This window comes from Perognathus longimembris, chromosome 3 (assembly GCF_023159225.1).
Source record: "Perognathus longimembris pacificus isolate PPM17 chromosome 3, ASM2315922v1, whole genome shotgun sequence".
Taxonomy (NCBI): domain Eukaryota; kingdom Metazoa; phylum Chordata; class Mammalia; order Rodentia; family Heteromyidae; genus Perognathus; species Perognathus longimembris.
In genome coordinates, this window is record NC_063163.1 from 7,835,738 (window position 1) to 7,858,727 (window position 22,990).

Sequence of the window (22,990 nt, forward strand, 5' to 3'; positions counted from 1 at the left end):
GTCCACTCTCTCCATTCCTTTCCAATACAGTACTGGAATTACTAGCAAAAGCAATATGGCAAGAATAACAAAAAACATAAAGGGAATCCAAATAGGGGAAAAGGACGTAAAACTATCCCACTTTGCAAATGACATGATCCTGTATTTAAAGAACCCTACAGATTCCTCCCCCTAGTTACCTGGGTTGATCTGAAACTTTGGCAAGGTGACAGGGTATAAAATCAACCCACAAAAACCAGTAGCTGTTCCATATGTCAACAATGAGAAGAACAAGACTAAAGTCAGGAAAGCAACTCTATTTGTGATAGTCTCAAAACAAAAAGAAAACCCTAGGAATTACCCAAAGATGTGAAGGACCTGTATGACGAAAACTTTTGTATTTGATTTTGGTACCCTGGGAATTGTTTATCTGAATTAGGGAGGGGAAGAGAAACATCAAAATGGTGAGACAAAAAGAGTAAAAGGCAAACTAATACAACAGCAATACTTAGAAGACAATATGTTGTAAACCAACTGTACAACTTTGGGGGGAGGGGTGGAGAAGAGGTGAGAGAAAAATGAGGGAGGAGGCCACAAGTTTGACAAGAAATGTACTCTACATATATAACTGTAAGCCCTCTATATGTCACCTTGACAATTTTTTAATATCTGAAAAAATAAATTAAAGCAGATTTAAGGAAATGGAAAAATCTTCCATGCTTCTGGAAGGATTAGCATCATGAAAACAGCAATACTGCCCAAAGTTATCTACAAATCAATGCAATACCCATCAAAATTCCAACAACATTTTTCAATGATATAAAGAAAACACTCCAAAAATTCATAGAGTAATAAAAGGCTCTGAATAGCAAAAACAATTCTTAACAGGAAGAACAATGTCAGAGGAATATAGATACCAATCTTCAAACTCTATTACACAGCCATACTAATAAAAACAGCTTGGTACTGGCACAAGAATAGGCCTGAGGACCAATGAAAAAAACAGCCTGGTACTGGCACAAGACTAGGCCTGAGGACCAATGAAACAGAAGAGAAGACCCAGAAATGAACCCATAAATCTAAAGTCACCTAATATTTGATTAGGAAGCCAAAGACACATGGCAGAAGAAAGACAGCCTCTTCACCAAATGACGCTGGCAGAATTGGCTATAAATCTGCAGAAAACTGAAGCTAGATCCTTATATATCACACTATATCAGAATCAATTCCAAATGGATCAAAGACCTCAGGATAAGGCCAGATTCCATGAAATATTACAGAAAGAGGTAGGGCTCCTAGGTATGGCTTAAAACTTCCTGAGTAACGTTCCATAATCATAGTGAATCAAACAAAGATGGATGAATGGGATTGCATCAAAGCAAAGAGTTTCTACTTTGCAAAGGAGATAGCTAGCAAGATAAAGAGCCCACAGAATGGGAGAAGATTTTTACTAGCTATGCATCAGACAAGGTCTGATATCTAAAATATACTTAGAGCTAAAATAATTACCTCCCCCAAATGAGCCTTCAAAGAAAAAGCAATCCAATGAATAAATGGACTAAAGACATAGAGACTTCTTAGAAGAAATAAGAAAGGCCAATAGACACATGAAGAAATGTTCAACATCTCTTGTCATAAAAGAAATACAAATCAAAACAACATTGAGATTTCATCTCATCCCAGTGAGAATGGCCATTAACATGAAAACTAACAATAACAGATGCTGGCAACGATGTGGATGTAAGCTTGTTCAACCACTCTGGAAAGCAGATTTTGCCAAAGACTAAACATAGAGTTTCCCTATGGTCCAGCAATTCTACTCCTGAGCATTTATCCAATAGACCACAAACAAGGCCACCAGCACAACCATGCTCATTGCGGCATTGTTTACCATAGCCACAATATAGAAGCAACCCAGATGTCCCTTGGTGGATGAATAGATCAAGAAAATGTGCTATATACCCACAATGGAATTCTATGCTTCCATCAGAAAGAATGATGTTGTACCACTCATAAGAAAAGGAAAGACTTGGAAAAAATTATATTAAGCAAAGTAAGCCAGACCCAAAGAAACATAGGTTGCATTGTTTCCTCACTTGTTATAACTAGAATGTGCCTATAAATCTGCAAGTAAACACACTGGATGGTAAAAGACAAAAAAATATATATTTGGACACGATAAATTGTACAGGACTGTAGACATTCTTAGCTATGTGTATACAATCACATAAAATGATGTTTATTAAAATGAACTCGAAGAAATGGAGGTTTTTTTTGTATTTTGTTTTTTGGTGTTTTTTTTTTTCTCTTTTGTTGCTGTTTTTTATTTCTGTACCTTCTGTCTTGCATATAAGTTTATCTGTTTGGGGGAGGATAAGGGGGAACACAGAAATGATGGGACAAAGGGTGAACAAATGTAGCAGTAACACTCACTAGATACTATGTTGAAAATGAACTATATAACTTATGTGGGAGGGAGGTCAGTAGGAAAAAACGTGGAGAAGAACTAGAGAAGAGGTGACACTGTTAAAGAATTGTACTTATTACCTGACTTACATAACTGTAACCCCTCTGTACATCATCTTTATAATAACAATTTTAAAAAGACTGTCTCAAAAGTCGAGAGAGAGAGAGAAAGAGACAAAGAGACAAAGAGAGAGAGAGAGAGAGAGAAGAAAATAAAGAAACTTTTGTACCTATTCACAGACTAGGGATTTTCTAAGACTTATTGCTTTGATCAGGCCATGAGGAAATCAGCCAGAAGCATAATCCAAAGGGGTCTGTGTGGGGTTTCCTTTTAAGCAGGAAAATGGGAACTTCCTCCTGTGGCTCAGTCTATCCACAGGGTAATTACAGCGACTGAATGTCATGACTTCAAAATATATTTTGTTTGAATCCTTTCTCCAGGGCAAAAGACACACAATGAGAACTCATAGAAGGGCTGAATCCAAAAAAACATTAGCAACCAGCAGAAAACGAATACAGCAGCATCCTTCCAAGTAGTGAGAAATCCAACCCAAAGAAGAGGAGATTTCTGTCTGTTTCTCTTCCCCTCTGAAAGCCATGCCATTACCTTCTTATTCACAGCCACGCCATCCTCACAATCCAGCACGGCACAATCTACTTCCAGCGATGGAATCTTCCTTATTTTCTTTTCATCATTTCCAGGGACATAGAGCACCGCCCTCCGAGGAATGTACTTGCGATTGGGCCAGAAGCAGTAGCCACGCTTGGAGACCCGAGCGGCCAGGGAGGCTGTCCTGCAGGTGACACAACCGAGGTTAGTCCAAAATACGTAACTTGGTGAAAACTTTTTTTTTTTGAGGTACCGGGTTTTGAACTCAAGACCTCCTCACACTTGGTAGGCAAGCATTCTACCACAGAAGCCATGACACTACCCTCCCCCCCCCAAAAAAAAAACTTATTTTAACAAAAATAGGACAAATGAATAATCTTTCTAAATTATAGCAGGGCATAAGTTCACATAGAAAATAATCTCAAGAAAAGTAAACAAGAAACTATGTCATTTGGACTGAAATTTTAAAAACAGCACTGTTACTGGCATTATCTTCTGAGAGAAAGAGAATGAGGTACCTATTTCTTTCTGGAAAATGACTTCCAGTATCAACATACTGTGCAGATAGCTCCCATGGAGAAACAGATGAGGAATATTCAAACATTACTAAACACTAAAACAGGTTGAGAATCTCTTTTAGCAAAAATGCTTCAGACTAGAAATATTTGGGACTTGAGATGTTTTTAAATTTGGGGAATTTTGTATATACTTAATGAGACATCTGGAGGCTGACACTCAAGTCTAAATTTAAAATTCATTTCTGTTTCATATACACATAGCCTGAAGGTAATTTTTTGCTATTATTTTCTGGCAGTACAAGGGACTGAACCCAAGGCTTTCCATATACTAAGCAAGCACTCTATCACTAATCTATATTCCCAGCCCATGGTTTTGGAAATAGAGTCTCACTAAGTAGCTCAGGAGATTCTCCTTCCTTCTGAGTGCTGGGATTATAGGCCTGTGCTACCATGCTTGGTTTGTACCTGTATTTTCACTGTAACTGATCACATAAATTCAGGTACAGTTTTTTCCACGTGGGGTACTATGTCATTGCTCTAAAAGGTTTTTTTTTTTTTTTTTTTTTTTTTTTGGCCAGTCCTGGGCCTTGGACTCAGGGCCTGAGCACTGTCCCTGGCTTCTTCCCGCTCAAGGCTAGCACTCTGCCACTTGAGCCACAGCGCCGCTTCTGGCCGTTTTCTGTATATGTGGTGCTGGGGAATCGAACCTAGGGCCTCGTGTATCCGAGGCAGGCACTCTTGCCACTAGGCTATATCCCCAGCCCTAAAAGGTTTGAATTTTAAAAATATTTAAATTTCAGAATTTTCAGATTAGAGATGTTCAACTGTACTGTCTGCAATTATATGTACATAAGGACAGAAAATCAACAAACTATGCTGGCCTTAGAATATGGGCCTCTCTTTGCCAGTGTACCTTTTACAGTAGAAAAAACAGTATTCAAGTCCAGTTTTAAGAAAAGACAGATACGCTGGCTACATCTTTTTTTTTTTTTTTTTTGGCCAGCCCTGGGGCTTGGACTCAGGGCCTGAGCACTGTCCCTGGCTTCTTTTTTTTGCTCAAGGCTAGCACTCTGCCACTTGAGCCACATCTGGCCGTTTCCTGTATATGTGGTGCTGGGGAATTAAACCCAGGGCTTCATGTATATGAGGCAAGCACTCTTACCACTAGGCCATATCCCCAGCCCCCACTGGCTACATCTTAAAAAGATGTAAAAAGTACTGGATGGAAGACCACTTCTAGCTCAGTAATTGAAGACACCTTTATTAGAAGCATCCCCCCTTCATCATTCTGCAGATCGGTGCAAAATTAACAAAAGGCAGTGAAATACAGGGAGACCTTAGCCAGTCAGGTTTTAGCTGCTTGATATCGAAGTGGGAACAGCTCCATTAGTAATAGAGAATCGTAGCCCCTGCTGTTCCTAAACTATGTCCTTCCATCCTTTTTCCCACTGCACTAACATTCAGCTCACTACAAACCTGGTCCATAGTTTATGCAGAAAAAAATGGTGCTTTAGATCAAGACATTTGGTCAAAGAAGAGTAAATCAGCTCTCACAGTCAGACCCAGCCACATGATTTTTAGATCCAAAGGCTCAATTTTGAACAATCACAACAAAAGTTCCCAAAACAAATAAACAAGAAAATATTGCCCAAAAGAAAGAAAAAAAACAAATGGGTAGAAATTCTCTGGGAAACATCTGATGGTAGACATACTAGAAAAAGACATTAAAACAATTCTCTTTTGGATTTTTATTTAGTTTTATGGACCTAAGATTCTCCTACCATTGCCTTCCACATGTTACAATTACATGCACACCCTACCACGTCCACAGCCTATGTATTAAATGCATACACAGAGACGGGAGGCAGTGGCTCACGCCTGAAATCCTAGCTACTCAGGAGGCTGAAGTCTGAGGATCTCGGTTCACAGCCAGCTGGGGCAGGAAAGTCTATGAGACTCTTTATCCTCAATCCCACCAGAAAACTCGAAGTGGTGCTGTTGCTTGAAGTGGTAGAGCGCTAGCCTTGAGCAAAAAGAGCACAGGGACAGCATCCAGCCCCTGAGTTCAAGCCCTACAACTGACAAAAAAAGAAAATTTTTTTTCCCAGAAACAATTCAGGGATTCTCCAACAATGCACAAATTCTTCTGAGGGCATCTCCCCGTGACCTAGAGACCTCCCACTAGGTCCCAACTCTTAAAGGGTCCAGCAATACTCACATCACCACACTGAGATGCAAGCTTCCAACACATGAACTTATTTTTTGTGGGGGGAGGGGGGGAGACTCAAACTATTTCCAGTCCACAGTACCAACCAAAACCAAGTGCTCAGAAGTGAGTTCAGAGGACTCATCTGTCACCTCGCCCTCATTCTAGTGGAAGAGTCAATGTTACTGGTACCTAAGCAGGAAGTCATTTCCATTTTCCTCCCCTTCATATCCTTGAACCATCATCCAACCATGACCTGTTCCTTCTTTCTTCCATTCCTCTATTCGCACGTATGAAGCATTTACACCCTGCTTTCAGGCCTCTTTCATCTTTATCTAAACAACACAAAAGCCTCTACTTATCCTCATGGCCTCCTCTGTTCTTTTGCTCATGTGCCCATCTATTCATTCAGCCAATGAGCAGCTAGTGAATACCAATGGGTGCCCCAACCTAGGCTTCTACAGTGCAATCTCAAGATATAGATTTCAAAAAAGCCCCTTTCAGCGGTTAGGAGGGCAAGGAGCTTCTTGCTCCCATTGCAGTGTGGCTTGGGGAATGCAGCAAGGGGAAGGTCAGTCCTGCTGTGCCCCTACGAGCCCTGCTCAGGGAACACCCTTGTATGGCTACATGCAATGGCTAGGAGGCAGCCAAGAAGGGCACGGAAGGTTCGCAGAAGATGCAGGGAGTGTCACTCAAAAGAAAGGCCTGGCAATAGGGCCAGCAGGATTCCACGTGACACACAGGCTGGATGAGAAAGGATCAAAGGCAGCGCAACTGTTTGGAGTAAAAGATAGGTGCTGGGGATTCCGGCCCCAGCATGTGCTGTGGACTCAGTTGGAGGGGCTGTCAGCAGCCCGATGGTGGGGGTCACAGCTCAGGAAGAAGGGCTTCCTGAGCCTCCCTCCGCTCCAGCAGTCCAGCTCTCTCCTTCTCCCACCCTCGCTGTTCCAAAATCAGTTCTGTGCTTGCTTTCTGTTCTACACTGACACTGCTTATGAATGTAATTGCAGCAGGTGACAAGATCAAACTTATTTTTTCATAGTTTGACTTAGGACTTGTTAACAGTCAACATGTAAATATATTTATATAATATGCAAATAAGAGGCTTACCAAGAATTGAAAAAAATCTGGTAGCCTTATGGTGCATTCTCCCTACAAGGGACCTTCTTACAGATTTGATGTTCCAGAGAGGAGGCCACAGATTTGATGTTCCAGAGAGGAGGCCACTCCTGGCCTTGTTTTTGTCTCCTGCCTTTCCTCCTTCACCTTATGCCATTGATTAATTATTGCTATAACTAGAGACATAACTAGTCCCTACTACCATGGGGCTTCTCAACCTGGAGTACAATAGAATAACTACCTGAGGAGCTCTTTAAAAGTCAAATTCTGAGCCAGGCACCAATGGCTCATGCCTATAATCCTTGCTTCTTGGAAGGTTAAGAACAGGAGGATCACGGTTCCAAGTAGGCTGAGGCAGAAGAGCCCTTCAGACTCCAACTCCAGTGGATAAGCTGGGATAGTGGTGGTCGCATATCTGTCACCCTAGTGAGATGGGAAGTCTAAAGTAGGCTGATTGTCCCTGGGCAAGAAGCAAGCTCTATCTCAAAACTAATCCATGCAGGCTGGGAACATGGCCTAGTGGTAGAGTGCTCGCCTTGCATGCATAAAGCCCTGGGTTCCATTCCTCAGCACAACATAAACAGAAAAAGCCGGGAGTAGCGCTGTGGCTCAAGTGGTAGAGTGCTAGCCTTGAGCAAAAAGAAGCCAGAGGCAGTGTACAGGCCCTGTGTTCAAGCCCCAGGACTGGCCAAAAAATTAAAATTAAAAAATCCATGCAAAAACAAAACAAAAAACAAAGTCAAATTCTAGGCCTTACTCAATGCAATTAAATTACTGTTCCCAGGTCCAGGCTTAGGTAAGTTTTGAAGCCCTCTGGAGACTTACATTGCTGTAGAGTAACACTTGCCTCCAGTGAAGAATCTGCTATCAGGAACAGGTTAGGAATGCAGACCCCAGAGCCCACTCTGCTTAAGGCATGTGGGTCTGCAGCTGAAGCAGATCCTGGGAACGTTTGCAGAATGTTACTCTGGGTTGTAGATTTGCAAAGCTGGCAGTTTACTGGCATCATCTGCTGATGTCACCACCCAGCTGTAGGAAGTCTGAGGTCCATGGCGCAGACCTGGGCTTCGGGCGGACATTTTCTATGGGATGTTCATGTGCTGCTGACGGGAAGGACTGCTGCGATACTTTCCCAATGTATGGGGAAAAAAATTCTACCCCAACAACGATTCTCTTGGACTAGGTGCTGGTGGCTTACACCTCTAATCCTAATGTCTTAGGAGGCTGAGCTGAGGATCAATGTTTGAAGCCAGCCCAGGCAGGAAAGTCTATATGATATTCTTATCTCCAATATCCACCAAAAGTCTAGAAGTCTAGAAGTAGAGCTGGTGGAACACTGTCTCTGAGTGAAAAAGCTCAGGGACAGTACCAGGCCTTGAGTTCAAGCCCCAGGACAGGCACAAACACATTTAAAAAAAACCACAAACCTCCTCATATGCTACTATTATACACAAGAAGACGGCATGAAATTAATAAAACCACAACTAAAAATATAGCAAATTTGGAAGGAAAAAAATCCCTACAGAAAAGTTCTTCTCATAAAAAACAATCAACAATAGAACTGCTAACAATATTTGAAATAATAATAATCAAATAAGCCAAAGTAAGCCAGGTGCTGGTGGTTCACACCTAGAATCCTAGGTACTAAAGGCTGAAATCTGAGGATCACCATTCAAAGCCAGCCCAGACAGGAAACTCCATGAGACACCAAAAAAGCTTGAAGTGGAGCTGTGACTCAAGTGGTAGAATGCTAGCTTTGAGCACAAAAGCTTAAGGACAGTGCCCAGGCCAAGGCTCAGGACTGGCAGGGGGAAGAAAAAAAAAAAAAAAGCTAATGTCCATTTGAGGCTCTCTTAACTTAGCATATATGAATTCTAAACCCATAATAGTTTTCCTTAGCTGAGGCCGTGTATAGATGTCTCAACGTGGGCTGCACCTTACAGTCAGTCATCCCAGGAACTTTGACAAAAACAAACACAACGCCATACCCAGGAAGAAATCCAAAGTAATTAGTCCTTCTGAGGAAACTGGCAGCAGGACCCCGGCACTGGTATTCTTTAGGCTTCGAGACAGACTCTGAAGTGCAGCCAATGCTGAGAGTCAGCACCAGGCTGAGAGCACAGCCCAAATGTCTTATTAACCCAAGGTAGGACTTGGGGTTGTTACCAGAATCAAATTCTGCTCTGTTTCCAAAGGGGTCGGGGTACCAATTACACAACTTTCCAAGAATCAAGCCATGGGGAGTTCCTGACTTGGAAATCACACAGCTCTCTGCTCCTAGTGGCTGCCTCAGTAGTGGCCATTACTGCAGAGATGGGGGGAGGGGGCAGGTGAGAACCCAAAGTCCTTGCTGGGCATGGAGCTATAACTGGATTCTCATCCCAACTCCATGGTGAGACAGTAAACTTGTCTTTGTTAATGGAGAAGGAGGCCTTCTCGTTTCCAGCTGCTTGAGGGTCTGAACACAAAGCTCCCAGGAGGCTGAGAAAGGAATCGAAGCCTTGAAGGAAAAAACAAACAAAAACGTTCTTAAGGAAAAAAATTCCTTCAGATGCTGAGTGAATACATGTGAGCAGACTGGAGTTAGGGTGATTGCCTTGTGTCAGGCAGAGGCAGGGTGGAGGACGTGGCTACAATGGTGGTGGGAAACAACAAGCAAGCTGAGGGCAGGAGCTGAGGGTAAGGAAGGATTATGTCATTTCCTGCTTCAAACTCTAGGCCTTCACGAGAGCTTAGTGTGGACAAGGCTGTGCAGGAGAGCAGCCACCAATCTGCATGAAACAGAGAAGGGGCTAGAGCACTATGCACCAGCTGTCACCAAGGCAGGTATACAGCCTGGCTGGTGCAGGAAGATGCACAAAACTGTCTGAGACTCGGATGGTAGCAGGGAGGCCGGGCAGAAGCCGGCCAGTCAGCAGAGCCAGGCCCGCGGGCCGGGGCAGCCTCCAGGCATCTCTGCCATCGACACCTCCATGGTTATGAGAGAAGCCCAGGTCTGACCTCATCTGGTGATGGTACTATGTCCAGAAGACTGTGGCGTGGAGGGGAGAGCCCACTCACCAACTCTTTCCTATCCTCCAGGTGACAGAAAAATTCATCTACTAATTTCGACCGCACTTACGGCTATTAATAACCAGGTATTTACGCCAGCATCTATAATTGAGCCTTACTTATGTTCTCACTTTGCTAAGTTCCCAAGTGCCCTGAGAGATTCCTTCCCTGTTTTGAAGAACTATGTTCTGGTTGCTATGGCAACAGTGCACAGAGGCAGGGAAGCTTTCCATGCACATGCTACCAGAATCCAGCTATTTGTATCCCCATCACAGAGCAGGCCCTTTGTGCAAATACTGTGTGGTGCAAATACACATAAATGTGTACCCTGTTTCAGGACAGCCAAGAAGACTTTTTTTTTTCCAGAGCACACTCTCTCACAAACAATTCAATCGCACCTCACTCAGGTGCTCCATTTTATGCAGAGATGAAATCATCTTGTATCCAAGACAGACACATGCACAGGGTGGTGCTTGGCGCTGCACTGGGGATTCACTTCTAAGGCATGGCCCAGGGCTCAGGATGTAAGCCATGGTTGCCAGTCGGCCTTGCAACTACTGGGGGCCTATATACAAAGCCAGGGCTCTGGATGGGTAGGCAGGTCTCCCTCCTCCTCCTGAGTAGAAAAGTAAATGAGGTTACAGGCCTGAGCCACCACCGCCAGTGTCTGGCTCCTTGTCTATTCTAGTGCTTCTCTGCCAGGGAGGTGTCGGTGGGGCAAAGGGCAGATGGGACCAGAGGAAAAGCAGCATCTTGCTCCTGCCTGGTGGGGGAACAGTGGGGTCATGCAGTACCAGTGTGAAGCACTCATTCCTCAGACTATCCATACCAAAGGGCAAAACAAGTTCCTACAAGTGACCGCAGTGCTAGCACTTTTTTGGGTCAGTCATGGGGCTTGAACTCTGGGCGCTGTCCCTGAGCTCTTCAACTCAAGGCTAGTGCTCTTCCACTTGAGCCACAGGGCCACTTCCAGCTTTCTGGTGATTAATTGGAGATAAGAGTCTCATGGACTTTCTTCCCCCCCACCCCCCGCTGGCTTTGAACTATGATCCTCAGATCTCCGCCTCATGAGTAGCTAGGATTATAGGCCTGAGCCAGCAGTGCCTGGCTCTAGCACTTTCTTATTCACACAAAATGAGCAAATAAACAAATGCTATATCAAGTTAAAGTTACCCATTAATATGAATAAAGTAAGCCAGACCCAAAAGGGCAAATGTTCTATGATCCTATTTATGAGGTCGCTAGAGGAGCCAAACTCATGGAAACAGCAGTTGCATGTAGCTGGGTATGAGAGTTCACAGCTGTAATCCCAGCAATCACCAAGTGGAGACAGGAGATCTCAAATTGGAATCTAATTTGGTCTACATATTGAGACACCATCTCAACAAACAAACTTCAGAAAGTTGAATGGTGCTTTCCCAGAGCTGAAAGGGGCAGGGAGGGGACTGAAGGAAGCATTGTTTAAAGCATACAGAGTTTCACATTGAAAAGATGCGAAAGTTCTGGAGATGTGTGGTTGTGATAGTTGTACCAAGTGTTCTTAAGACACTGGACTGTAATGATTAAAACACAAGTTTTATGTTCTGTATATTTTGCCATAAAAGAATAAAATTAAAGAACTGGGAATGGTAGCATGTGTGAAGGATGCTGAAGCAGGAGGATCGCTAGAGCCTAGGAGTTGGAAGCCAACTTAGGCAACATAGCGAGGTCCTCTCTCAAGAGAGAGGAGGGGAGAGGAAACCTAATGTTAGCATTCCATTTTCGTCATGTCACATCCCTGCTAGCATTCCATATGCACCAACGTGTGTGGTTCAAGCGGAGGAGCAATCCCGCAGGAGTCCACAACAAGCTGGCCCTTCCTCGGGAAGCACTGTGAGCTGTCCAGACACGACAGAAAAGCTAACGGTCTAGTAGCTCCTCGCTGCCACCCACCGAGGCCACCTGGTGTGGCCCTCAAGCTCTAATTGTCCATGCAGGTGTGTGACTTGGAGGGGAGGGAGTTCCAGGAACAAGGAAACCCCACACCACCAGGGTGCCCACTAATGGGTCCCCATTGTGTCAGTAAATGTGCCACGGCAGCTTTCAGAGTTCGATGGCACTTGGGTGCTCAGCAGCGTCTCAGAGATCAGAGAAGGACATTTTTCTGAACAAGCCTAAACCAGTTAAGCGGGAGGTAAAGAGGCAGAGGAGAGCCAGGGGACAGGAATCGGGTGGGAAAGGGAGAGAACAGAAAGGACAGGCGGGAGGGGAAAGATGGGTGGGAGGGGGAAAGCAGCAGATGGGGAAGTGTGAAGTTGGAAGGGAAGGGGAGAGGGAGAAGGAAGGGTGAGTGGGGGCAGGGAGAGGAGGGGAGCAGGGCCTTTTGTTTATTTGCAAAGCTCCTTGTTTAGTGTTGAGGGGGACAACAATAGAGCATGTGCCTGTTAGTGGCTAGTCCCTTAATCCCACTTTCTTGCTCTCCTTTGGGCAAGAGAAGGAGGAGCAGAGATTTTATGTGAAGGGAAGGCTGGAGGGTTTTTTTTAATCCTGGCCTGACACCGAGGTCAAGAGGGAAACCTGCACTCCTTCACTGACCACATTTGGGAACACAAAGCGATTAGCCTCTCTGCTCTTTCTGGGCGGCTTCTAGAGGGGCTCCAGGAAACACAAAGGGCTCCAAGGATGTCCTTCATTATTAGTTAGCTGCTGAGGGCCTGGTCCGGGATCCGTTGGCGACTCAGGACTCCGCCCAGGAAGATGGAGGGATGGATTCCCTGAGCAGGGAGCTAGGATGCACAGCACCTGTCAGGCAGGTGACGCGGACGTGTCTGATACGCTGTAGTTAAAACCTAAGGACCTGCCAGCCTCACCAGGTGCATCTTTGCTCAATAGAGACCATTTATGATGCTGGGTCCTGAAACACTGTAAACAATAAGAAGGGAGAGGGCTCCACAACTGGCCAGAGATGAACATTAGGAGCATAGCCTTCTAGTTAAGATTGCATCAGACAGCAGGATGCAATGGCTCACCCCTGTAATCCCAGCTACTCAGGAGACTGAGATCTGAGGACCATGGTTTGAAGTCAGTCCAAGCAGGAGAGTCTGTGACACTCTTCTCTCCAACTAACCAGGGGGAAAAGAAACGCAAAAGTGGAGCTCTGATTCAAGAGATATGAGTGAAAAACTAAGGGACAAAGCCCACACCATGGCCACTGGGTTCTAGCCCCAGTAACCAGCCTCCGTGCGTGTACACGTGCACATACACGTATTCAGTGTTTGCATACTCACTCAGATTGCTCAGTGTTTGCATTCCTGACTAAGAAGATCTCATTCTGAAACAAGTTGGAGAGAAGACAACATAGCTAATATACTGAAACCGTATGGAGAATATCTTTGAAGTATTGTTACTATGGAACCATCAGTAATACCCACAAGAAAAGGCAGTGGAGTCGGGCCCCCTGTAGTCCCAGGTACTGGGGAGACTGAGGCAGGAGAATCCTTCAGCCCAAGGTTGGAGACCAGCTTGGGCAATGTAATAACAATGACAGAAACAAATGAAAGGCCAGATGCTGATGGCTCACACTCAAGAGGCTAAGATCTGAGGACGGAAATCTCAAGTCAGCCTGGGCAGGAAAGTCCGTTCGATTACTCTTACCTCCAACTGGCCACCCAAAAGCCAAGAGTGGAGCTGTGGCTCAAGTGGTGGAGGCACACACACACAAAGTAAATTAATAACTCTCTGGGCATTGGAGGCTGACGCCTTGTAATCCTAGCTAGTCGGGAGGCTGAGATCTGAGGACTGAGATTCAAATCCAGCTGGAGCAGGAAAGTTCTTGAGACTCTTATCTCTAATTAACTACCAAGAGCCTGAGGAGGAGCTACGGCTCAAGTGGTAAAATACTAGCTTTGATCAAAAAAAGTTCAGGGATAGTGCCCAGGCCCTGAGTTCAAGCCTCAGCTCTGGCAAAATAATGATAATTAGTAGTAGTATTTTATTAATACAACAACATTATGATTTATATTTTATTACTATTAGTTTTTTGTTGTTTTGTTTTGTTTTTTTGGCCAGTCCTGGGCCTTGGACTCAGGGCCTGAGCACTGTCCCTGGCTTCTCTTTGCTCAAGGCTAGCACTCTGCCACTTGAGCCACAGCACCGCTTCTGGCCGTTTTCTGTATATGTGGTGCTGGGGAATCGAACCCAGGGCCTCATGTATCTGAGGCAGGCACTCTTGCCACTAGGCCATATCCCCAGCCCTTTTATTACTATTAGTAAAAGACAAAATAAAGTATTTAATACCAAAAGTACACACTAAACTTTTCCACTTGGAGATTCCATCAGGATCAAGTTATTCCATGAGAAAAGGAATATATCTAAAGCTGAGCTTGCTCAGAGCTTTCGAGGTAAGTGAGCAAATGTAAACTAGAAAGATCAACTTCTCCTTAACTTACTGTTCAAGGTCAGAAAAGAAGATTGTCAATGCGACAGATGTAGTGAGGATTCTTTTACAGGTTTGCAAAAGCTCAAAAGCTGCTAAACATGTCAAATGAATGTGTCTCTCCCATGACTGGGTTCTTTGATATGAAAATAATAATGACAGATTTTTTTTTCCTCCAGAAAGTGGCTCTGTAATTTTGAGAAAATAGTTCTTCCCACATCTTAATTTAAAAAAAAAATGTTGTGAAAATGATCTGGGTTAATGGAATCTGTTTTCTTCCTATATTCTCTCACAAATTCCTTTCAAGTGTCAATCTCAATGAAATGAGGCCAAAATGTTACATAGCTTGGAATTTTGTTATTTTGTTAGCCACAGTTCCTTGATTATTCTGATCTGTAGATTTTGGGAGAGTCTAATATTGATCTCTTGCTCACACTGAATAATTTTGAGAAAAAACACAGTCTGAGTCTAATTGCCAGACCCATTCCACACACACGAAAGCTGTGAATACAAGCTGTGATCACCAATCACGTGTATGTGCTTTGATTGTGTGGGACCCACAATAAGATTAAGATTGTTTTTTCCTTCTTAATTATTCAGAGCTAAGTGTGATGAAAATTAAAAACTAAACATATGGATGTGATCATGAAAGCTTTTGCTAACATAATTGAGGTTTTTTTTTTTAAAGTATGTTCAATGTACTACAAGTACTAGTTAGGTTAAATATCTATTTAAGGCAAGACTTCCTAGAATTTGCTCTAATTTGGGGGAAGGTTAAGTACTTTTTGGTTTTTGGGGGGTTTAAAAAAAAATTTTAATGCCACACTTAGCAATGTACCAGCCCCAAGTATAAAATTGATTTATTTTTAGTTCCTCCAAAAATGAACCACTCTATTATATTACATTGCCATTTAGTTTTCAGTGGACCAAACCAGACAAATTCAGAGAGTAACACTTATGGTAACTATGAAGGGAATTAGAAATTAAGAGGTGAAGTCTTTCTGTAAACTGCATCTTTAATCATCAATGTTATAGTGCATTTGTGACTCAAGTCACCATTTTCTGTGATAAGCCAGGACAGATGGAATGCAGAGAAACTAGAGAACCAACAACTCTTTTGTGTTTGTCCGTGAATGTGGTAACAATTTTTGAAAGCTTTTTCAGTCTTAAGTCCAACCTAGACCAACACTGATATGATTTGCCTTCCTTTAGAATGAGCTCACTATACCCTACAAGGTATGCTAGGAACAAGGACAGGGAATGTTGTAGCATGTTTCATGGCACTGAAAAGACAATCTCCAAATGTTGCCTCTCTGAGTCAAGTTGCCAAAATGTCAACAGAGAACAGACCCCCCCAAGCCACCAATGAGGAGGCCTAACACACCTTCTGTTGGGCCCGCCCTGAGATTATTTCTCAAGTCTTCCATCTTCCCATTCTTCCATCTCTAACCTTCTTTCTTTCCCTTTCTTTTGGTGCCTTTCACTCCCGTTACTGACTTGCTAATGCAAACGTCTAAGCATGGGTAGGCAAGGCAAAGGGCTATGTATCTCAGAATCGGTCCTTATTCTACCACATGATTTGCACAGGAAGAGTTCCAGAGGGCTTAGAGCTTTGCAGTCTGGCTCTGACAGATCCCTAGCCCAGTCCCTTCAGCCTTTAAGAACCGCTCTTAGAGAATGGTGGCTGTCAGATCTGTGGCACCAAGATACAGGTTCCAAATGCCGGAGATCTAGTTAACTAGTGTATATGAGATGGGAACTATTCAGAAATTTAGCAAAAACAAAAACAACTTGAACTTGGCTTTCCCTGGTGTCCAGTATTTTAGAGACGCACAGCAAAGAAATGAAACTTAAGAACTTGTTTATGCCGATTCCCCTCAATACCAATAGAATGTGATAACAATAAAAAAAGCACAGGGAAGGAAAAGGATATTCCAACATTTGCACAGTAATTCCCACTAATTAAAAAGAAAGATAGAAGCTGTTTGTTATAAACATCACCATGTCTTCAGCAAACACTGCAAGCTTACCGCGGAGCTGAGCCAAGCATTTGTCAAATCAGAACTACTTTCTGAAACGGCTCATGGGTACAACAGCTAAGAGTGTGCATTTTATCACACATGCTATTAATCCTAGTTATGGCACCTACCTTTTAATCATTTGTTCTGGCCTTGTTTCTCAAACAATTAGCACTAATGAATGGCCAGAATATCTTGGATCATATATGTCTAATTGCAGTCAAGAGCAGTTCTTGTCTGCATGTACATTTCAATTTACCTCTGGGGATAATGTTTGTTAATTGTATTTCTTTATGGCAAGTGAAGAAAAAAGGCTGCTCAGGCAAAAAGGAACTAAGTGTTCTCTTCTTTCCCTTTGTTCCCCCAAGAAGCTAAAGTCACTTGAAGAGGCACTTAATCCCATCATCCGCGGTTACAATTGCTTGTAGCATCAATCAAAAAGAATCTGAAGTAAAATGATGCAGCTATATTGTGTAATTAAAAGCAATTCAGGTAGTTATTGCTTGGGGCCCTTACAAGTTCAAATACTTAAAATGGCCCTGCAGGGATCCTAAACACCCAAGTGTTTTAAATTTGGTCAGCAACAATCTCTTCCCTGAAAGGGAGGAATATGCAAAGAAAAAAAATAAAGGAGAGAAAAACCAAACCCAAACAAAAATCCCATACCATCTTCTAGTGCAAATTGTAAAGCCCAACAAAAGAAGAGAGAGCCAAAGTCTTAAGTAAAAAGAGATACTCCAAACATAAAATGAAATAAACAGAGGAGGTAAAAAAGTAAAAAAAAAAAGAAAAGAAGAAAGAAAGAAAATGGCTGTCTTCCAAATGAAATAGCCCCTGGTCCCATCGAACTTTGCACTTCAGGAAAAAAAAAAGTATGTAATAACATTGCTGAGCCTCTTCAACCTGAAACAACCTGGCAGGATCTATAATATAAAAACAGAGATTCTGAAAATTCAAATTTATTAAGAAAATACAGAGTCAATGTATGATGTGTCTAATCGCACAGTTACTTTTAAAGACAAAATCCAAGGACTTTTTTAAAAATTTGGCATAGATTTCTAAATTTTAAATCACTTAAAATATTCAATGGGACATCAAAACCAGTGAGAAAGAAAATATGGAAAGAAGTCAGAATCAGGATAATGTCACATTCCAAAAACCAGATTTCTCATAGAAAAAAAGGCTGACAATATATAATTCTCTGCTTTACAAAATGTTTCTAACATAAAGGTGAAATACAAGCTTTTCCAAATATATATCGCTGTAATATTCACTAGGAGCAGACATGCCTTACAATGAAAATAAGTGGAGATAAAGGAAAAAAAAATCATGCCACATGGAACCATAATAAAAAAGTGAAAAAAATAAGGTACATAGAATTTGGGATTGGGGGGCTGGGGATATGGCCTAGTGGCAAGAGTGCCTGCCTCATATACATGAGGCCCTGGGTTCAATTCCCCAGCACCACATATACAGAAAATGGCCAGAAGTGGCGCTGTGGCTCAAGTGGCAGAGTGCTAGCCTTGAGCAAAAAGAAGCCAGGGACAGTGCTCAGGCCCTGAGTCCAAGCCCCAGGACTGGCCAAAAAAAAAAAGAATTTGGGATTGGGTTTGGAGTTGTTTGCTTGTTTGTTTTTGGTTGGTAGTGAGGATTAGACTCCAAGCCTCAGTATTTGCTAGACAGGTGCTCTACCACTTGAGTCATACCCTTTCTACTGGTTCTTTTCAAGTCTCACTTTATGCCTGGCTGGCCTGGGCTGTGATCCCACTGCCTGTACTTGCCCAAATTGTGGGGGATGACAGGCATGTGCCGCTCACTACCAGTCGTTGGTTAAGACAGAGTCTTGAGCAGGGTGTCAATGACTTGTGCCTCTAATCCTAGCTACTCAGAAAGCTGAGCTCTGAGGGGTTGAAGTCTGAAGCCAGCCCAGGCAGGAAAGGGGAGACTCTTACCGCCAATTAACTACCAAAAAAAGCTGGAAGTGGCCGGTAGCTCAAGTGGTCGTATACTAGCCTTGAGCAAAAGAGCTCAGGAACAGCACCCAGGCCCTGAGTTCAAGCACTAGAATGGCACCAAAAAAAGAGAGAAAGTAATTCTTTAGGATTATAAAAGAATTTCAGGAAAAAGTGCTAGGCGTGTGCCTGAATGGGCTGTCAGACATAAAAGAACTTCTCCAGAACCCCAGACTACAGGCTGATCCTGACAGAAGGCATTGTGAATGCAGATGACAGCGGAAAGGCTCCGCTCCCCGTCATTGGAACGCACGCACAGTACAGTGTGTCCCAGTGGCACCTGGAAATGCCTTCTAAGGTACAAATTAGCGGCAGATATAATTATGGCCTAAAAACTACTATGTGGGAACATGTGAGAGCCAATGTCAAGTGAACATTCAAATCACAAAATGACTGTCAAGTGAGATATCCGACCTCAGTCCATTTAAACACAGAATTGCCCTCATTTTCCACATAATTATTCTAGCAATTTAAGTCAGTACAAATGCTGCCAACTAAAAATATGTGAAATATGTCAAAGTTTAACCTTATATGAACTTCTGATGCAAAATGGTTGAAGGGATTGATTTGTCTTAGCTTTTTTAAAAATTATTTTTATATTTTCTGGTACTGGGGCTTGAACTCAGGGCCTGAGCACTGTCCCTGAGATTCTTTTGCTCAAGGCTAGCACTCTACTACTTGAGCCACCTCCAGCTGATTCTGTATAGTTTATTGGATTTTCCTGCCTGGGCTGGCTTTGAACAGTGATCCTCAGATCTCAACTTCCTGAGTAGCTAGGGTTATAGGTGTTAGCCATTAGAACCCACCTTATCTTATTTTCTTAAGTCTGTCTAGCATGCTTTGTCAACTACACTCATCATATTGTTATAGATACTATACCCAACAACTGGTTTTGTGTTGAGTTCATTTCTTATAAGCCTAAGTATATTGATTATTCAGGAGTCAGTCTTAAGGTATCCATCCAGATCACTAATCCTCAATGGGGCCTAACATTACCTGGCTGCCACGTTTGTATTGCCCTTCCCTTCTGGCTGATGAGATGCACACACCCAGGTACTGGGCAGAGGAAGTGGATGACAGAGGAGCCCATCTGTACTGTATCCCTTGCTTCCACCACTCCATAATTCCCAGTAGCTTTTTTCAGAAGTGCACATTGGAGTGTCTTTGCCCCAGCACCGAAGTGTCTGTTTCATGGCCTTTGTGTTCTTTTTCTTCTTTTTAACTTGCTTTTAGATTCATATTTGTGGGTGTTTTCTCTTAGGGAATAAGAATATAAATGTTTAGCAAGGGCCATTTAGAAAGTACCCCTAAACTGATATAAGCGTGAAGTAGAAACACTAACAAATTCGCACTGCTGTCTATCTCCCTTAGGAACTTTTCAACATGGTTCCCGTCGACATGTGCTTTGCCGATATCATGTTTCTTTCCTCTGCTGTGCCAGGTCTCTGCACCGCCTCTTGTCCTCTTGTCCCTGATGGCTCCTACAATTCCCCAGGGACGGTGCCCACCACAGGCTTCAGGGCACAGCCCTACGTCTGGGCCCTTCAATGCTGGCCATTGATCCAGCTGTGTGCACACTGCTTAAATGCTGCCAGGTCAAGCTGGAGAGCAGCACTTGAAAATTCAGTGCTAATTGCTGTGATTACAATCTGTGTCCCAAGCAACCAAGGCCTCCAGGAAGAGTCTACAGGCAACCTGTTTAGGAATCAAAAAATCTCTGTTTGAGGGATACAAAATCCATGCACGCTGACTCTCTAGCTTGTTAAGTCATAACGCAGGCATCAAGTCTCTAATGATACCTTTTCCCAAATGCATATGAAACCAGGGTAAGACAGCACGTAGTATGCACAGGACTGACAGAGAGGGGAAAAGATCAAACAGAACCAGGGTAACAGCAGAAAGATCCAACGCGCCAGGGCCCTGCAACACAAGGCTCAGATAAGCATTTTCTTGAGATGAATATAGATTCTTTGCATCGAAGTCGCTGAAGGAGTGGGTTTCATAGACGCCCTCACTCTGCCAAGTACCTCAAGAATGTGTCACGAGAATCTTCAATCTCTTCCTATATGTGCTAATTGTGTACACGCCACTGATCTCACAAAGACAGGTTTACTAGACAGAGGAAAAAATTCACAAATACATCTCCTTATGCCGAAAACCCACTGAGAAATAACACGAGCCTAGAGAAGGCTGGGATGAGGCTCCATGTTCCTCGACACCAACATTTCTTTAAGTCTAAATCACTTGGAAATCAGGTCAGTAGCAAGACATATTGAATGCTGCCTAGAAAATCAGCCAGCTTTTTTCCCTGAAGCATAGAGCATAGTTTCCTTTCTTCACAGACTATGTGTGCAGGAATACTTGTCCCTGTCAAGAGCAGTTCTTCCCAGGGCATAGAAGTTAGAGCAGAATGAATGGCTCTGAATCGTGTGCAATTCTAAAGAGATCTCAATATTCACTTAGACATAACAATGGCTCAAGACCTGAGTGCGATTTCAACACCATCAGACATTCCAGAAGGGAAAGCTTCTAGGAAACACAGGGGCCACACGGTTCTGAGCCACAGATCTGTCCTAAGTTTACAACATATGTTGAAGATATGACTTCACATGTTAGTCTTCCTCCCCATCCTTATTTGTGTGCCTATTTGAAAACATAAAACCTCCATCTTTATTAATTTATTTTGAAGGTACAGGGATTGAACCCAAGATATCATGCTTGCTAGGTAGGCATTCTACCACTTGAGTCACACTCTGAGTTCTTCTAAAGGCTTGAAGTTTTTTATGTTATGAGTGCTGATTATTTCAGCTCTTCATTTGCAGATCATTCATTTTACATGACTTTTTTTTTAAAGTAGAAGTAATCCTACATTTTAAGACTTTGGTAACTTCAGGTAGCAATTTTTTTTTCTAAATAATTAAATGAAATCATTGTTTACCCGGTAAAACAAAGCATGCCTGCACTGGAAAACTGCCATTGAGATATCTTCCTCTGCATTTTTTTAATTCACGTGGCAATGTCTGTTAATGGCATGAGTCACAGCTGAGGGTCCAACTATTCAGAGAACGCCTTGCAGGGCAGTGACAGATGCGTCGCCTCCTCCTTCCCTTCCTTCCTCTCACACGCCTGCCCTTCTCCCCGCCTTTCCAGAAGAATTCAAGAAGCTTCATGTCATGCACTTCTGCTATCATAAACTAAGCAATCTAGGAAGTCAAAACTTTTGAATATCTAATTGTTAGGGTGTGTATGTGTATGTGCATGTGCGTGCGCGCGTGCACGTGTGTGTGTGTGTGTGTGTGTGTGTGTGTGTGTGTTGAATCTCTGGCTCTGATTAGTTTCTTTGCCACCTATGTAAGTTTATCAACAATAAGCACAAGGTCTTGGGTTTGGCCACACTCAGGTTTGTTGACTGAATGAATGAATGAATGAATGGCTGAGCAATTTCCTATCTGGTTAATGTGGGGCTCATAAGTCATCACCTGAGAATTGTTTTTAGTTTTTCTTAATGGCCAGGAAACCCTTAGGTTTATACCATTTCTCACAAAAATTCTAATAACTGTCTGCCCTATACTACATCATAGTCTCAATTTGTCCCCTGCAGGCTGAAACATGGCTTAAGACAATTAAATATAAAATGCACCAAGAATATTCTGTCAATATAACAAAGCACAAAGAAGACTACCCCCCAAATAATTCCAATCAATTTTACACAATTGATTTGTTCTTTCAAAGAGCCCTTAATTTACTCCATTCCTGATTGAGTTGTTACATGAATCATGGAAGGTTTAACTATTAAGATAAAGGCAGATATTTCAATCAGGGAATACCCATGATGGTTTAATTAAAGAATTTTTGCATCTCACTTACAGAGCATTGCTCCTTAAGTACGGCATGGCATTTATTTAAAATGTCCCAGAGGCAATTAAGCCCTTGATTAACAATAAAATTTTCTTCCTTAACTTCATTCTCAATTACCAAGAAGCTCATTTCTCATTGCCTGAAACTTCCAGCCCAAGGTACTCAATGGATTTAACTCCCATGTAATTTCATGTAAGCCATCAAAACCCTTTCTAAAAGTTGGAGGGCTTTACTGTGCCGCGCTTCGGCTCTGCTGTCACCTGCAGCTTAGAAAATGGCCACATCTGTGAGGTGATGAGTGCTGGGGCTCAGGGGAGACCCACGGCTTAGCCACGAGGACACAAGTCCCACTTATGTCTGCGCTCATGGGAAGTGAGCTGCCATTCTTACTGGGAAAGAGGTGAGAGGCAGGAAAACGGAGCGAGTGGTCAGGGCCTGGGCTCTGGAATTTAGCAGTCCTGGCGTTGAGGACACCTTTGGTGTGAATGCAACTCATGAGTTGGATATTCTAAAGGAGTGGTTAGGAGAAATCAGTGAAATGGTACAAGTCATGTGATTGATGAGTGCCTCTTGCATAACCAGTCTAAGCAATAAAACAACCACCAGTGTAGCTCAGTGGTAAAGTCCTTGCTTAGTATGCTCCAGGACCTGAGTTCAACACCCAGCACTGCACACTGCACACACACACACACACACCAGAAAATATGATTGAGAACACTCCCCATCACCCACCTCCTTG

The 22,990-nt window shown here is 43.0% G+C and overlaps 1 protein-coding gene across 1 annotated transcript in view; it reads right to left on the reverse strand.

Annotated features, from left to right (window-relative positions):
* The window catches only part of Clybl (citramalyl-CoA lyase), a 78,986-nt gene extending 75,327 nt beyond the window's left edge, over positions 1-3,659 (reverse strand). Inside the window, exons 1-2 of the mRNA XM_048340578.1 lie at positions 3,613-3,659; positions 3,053-3,239 (exon numbers count right to left, since the gene is read on the reverse strand). Coding sequence (XP_048196535.1) covers positions 3,053-3,239; positions 3,613-3,659 — 234 coding nt within the window. The remainder of the gene's footprint in view (positions 1-3,052; positions 3,240-3,612) is intronic.
* Between the last annotated feature and the right edge of the window lie 19,331 nt (positions 3,660-22,990).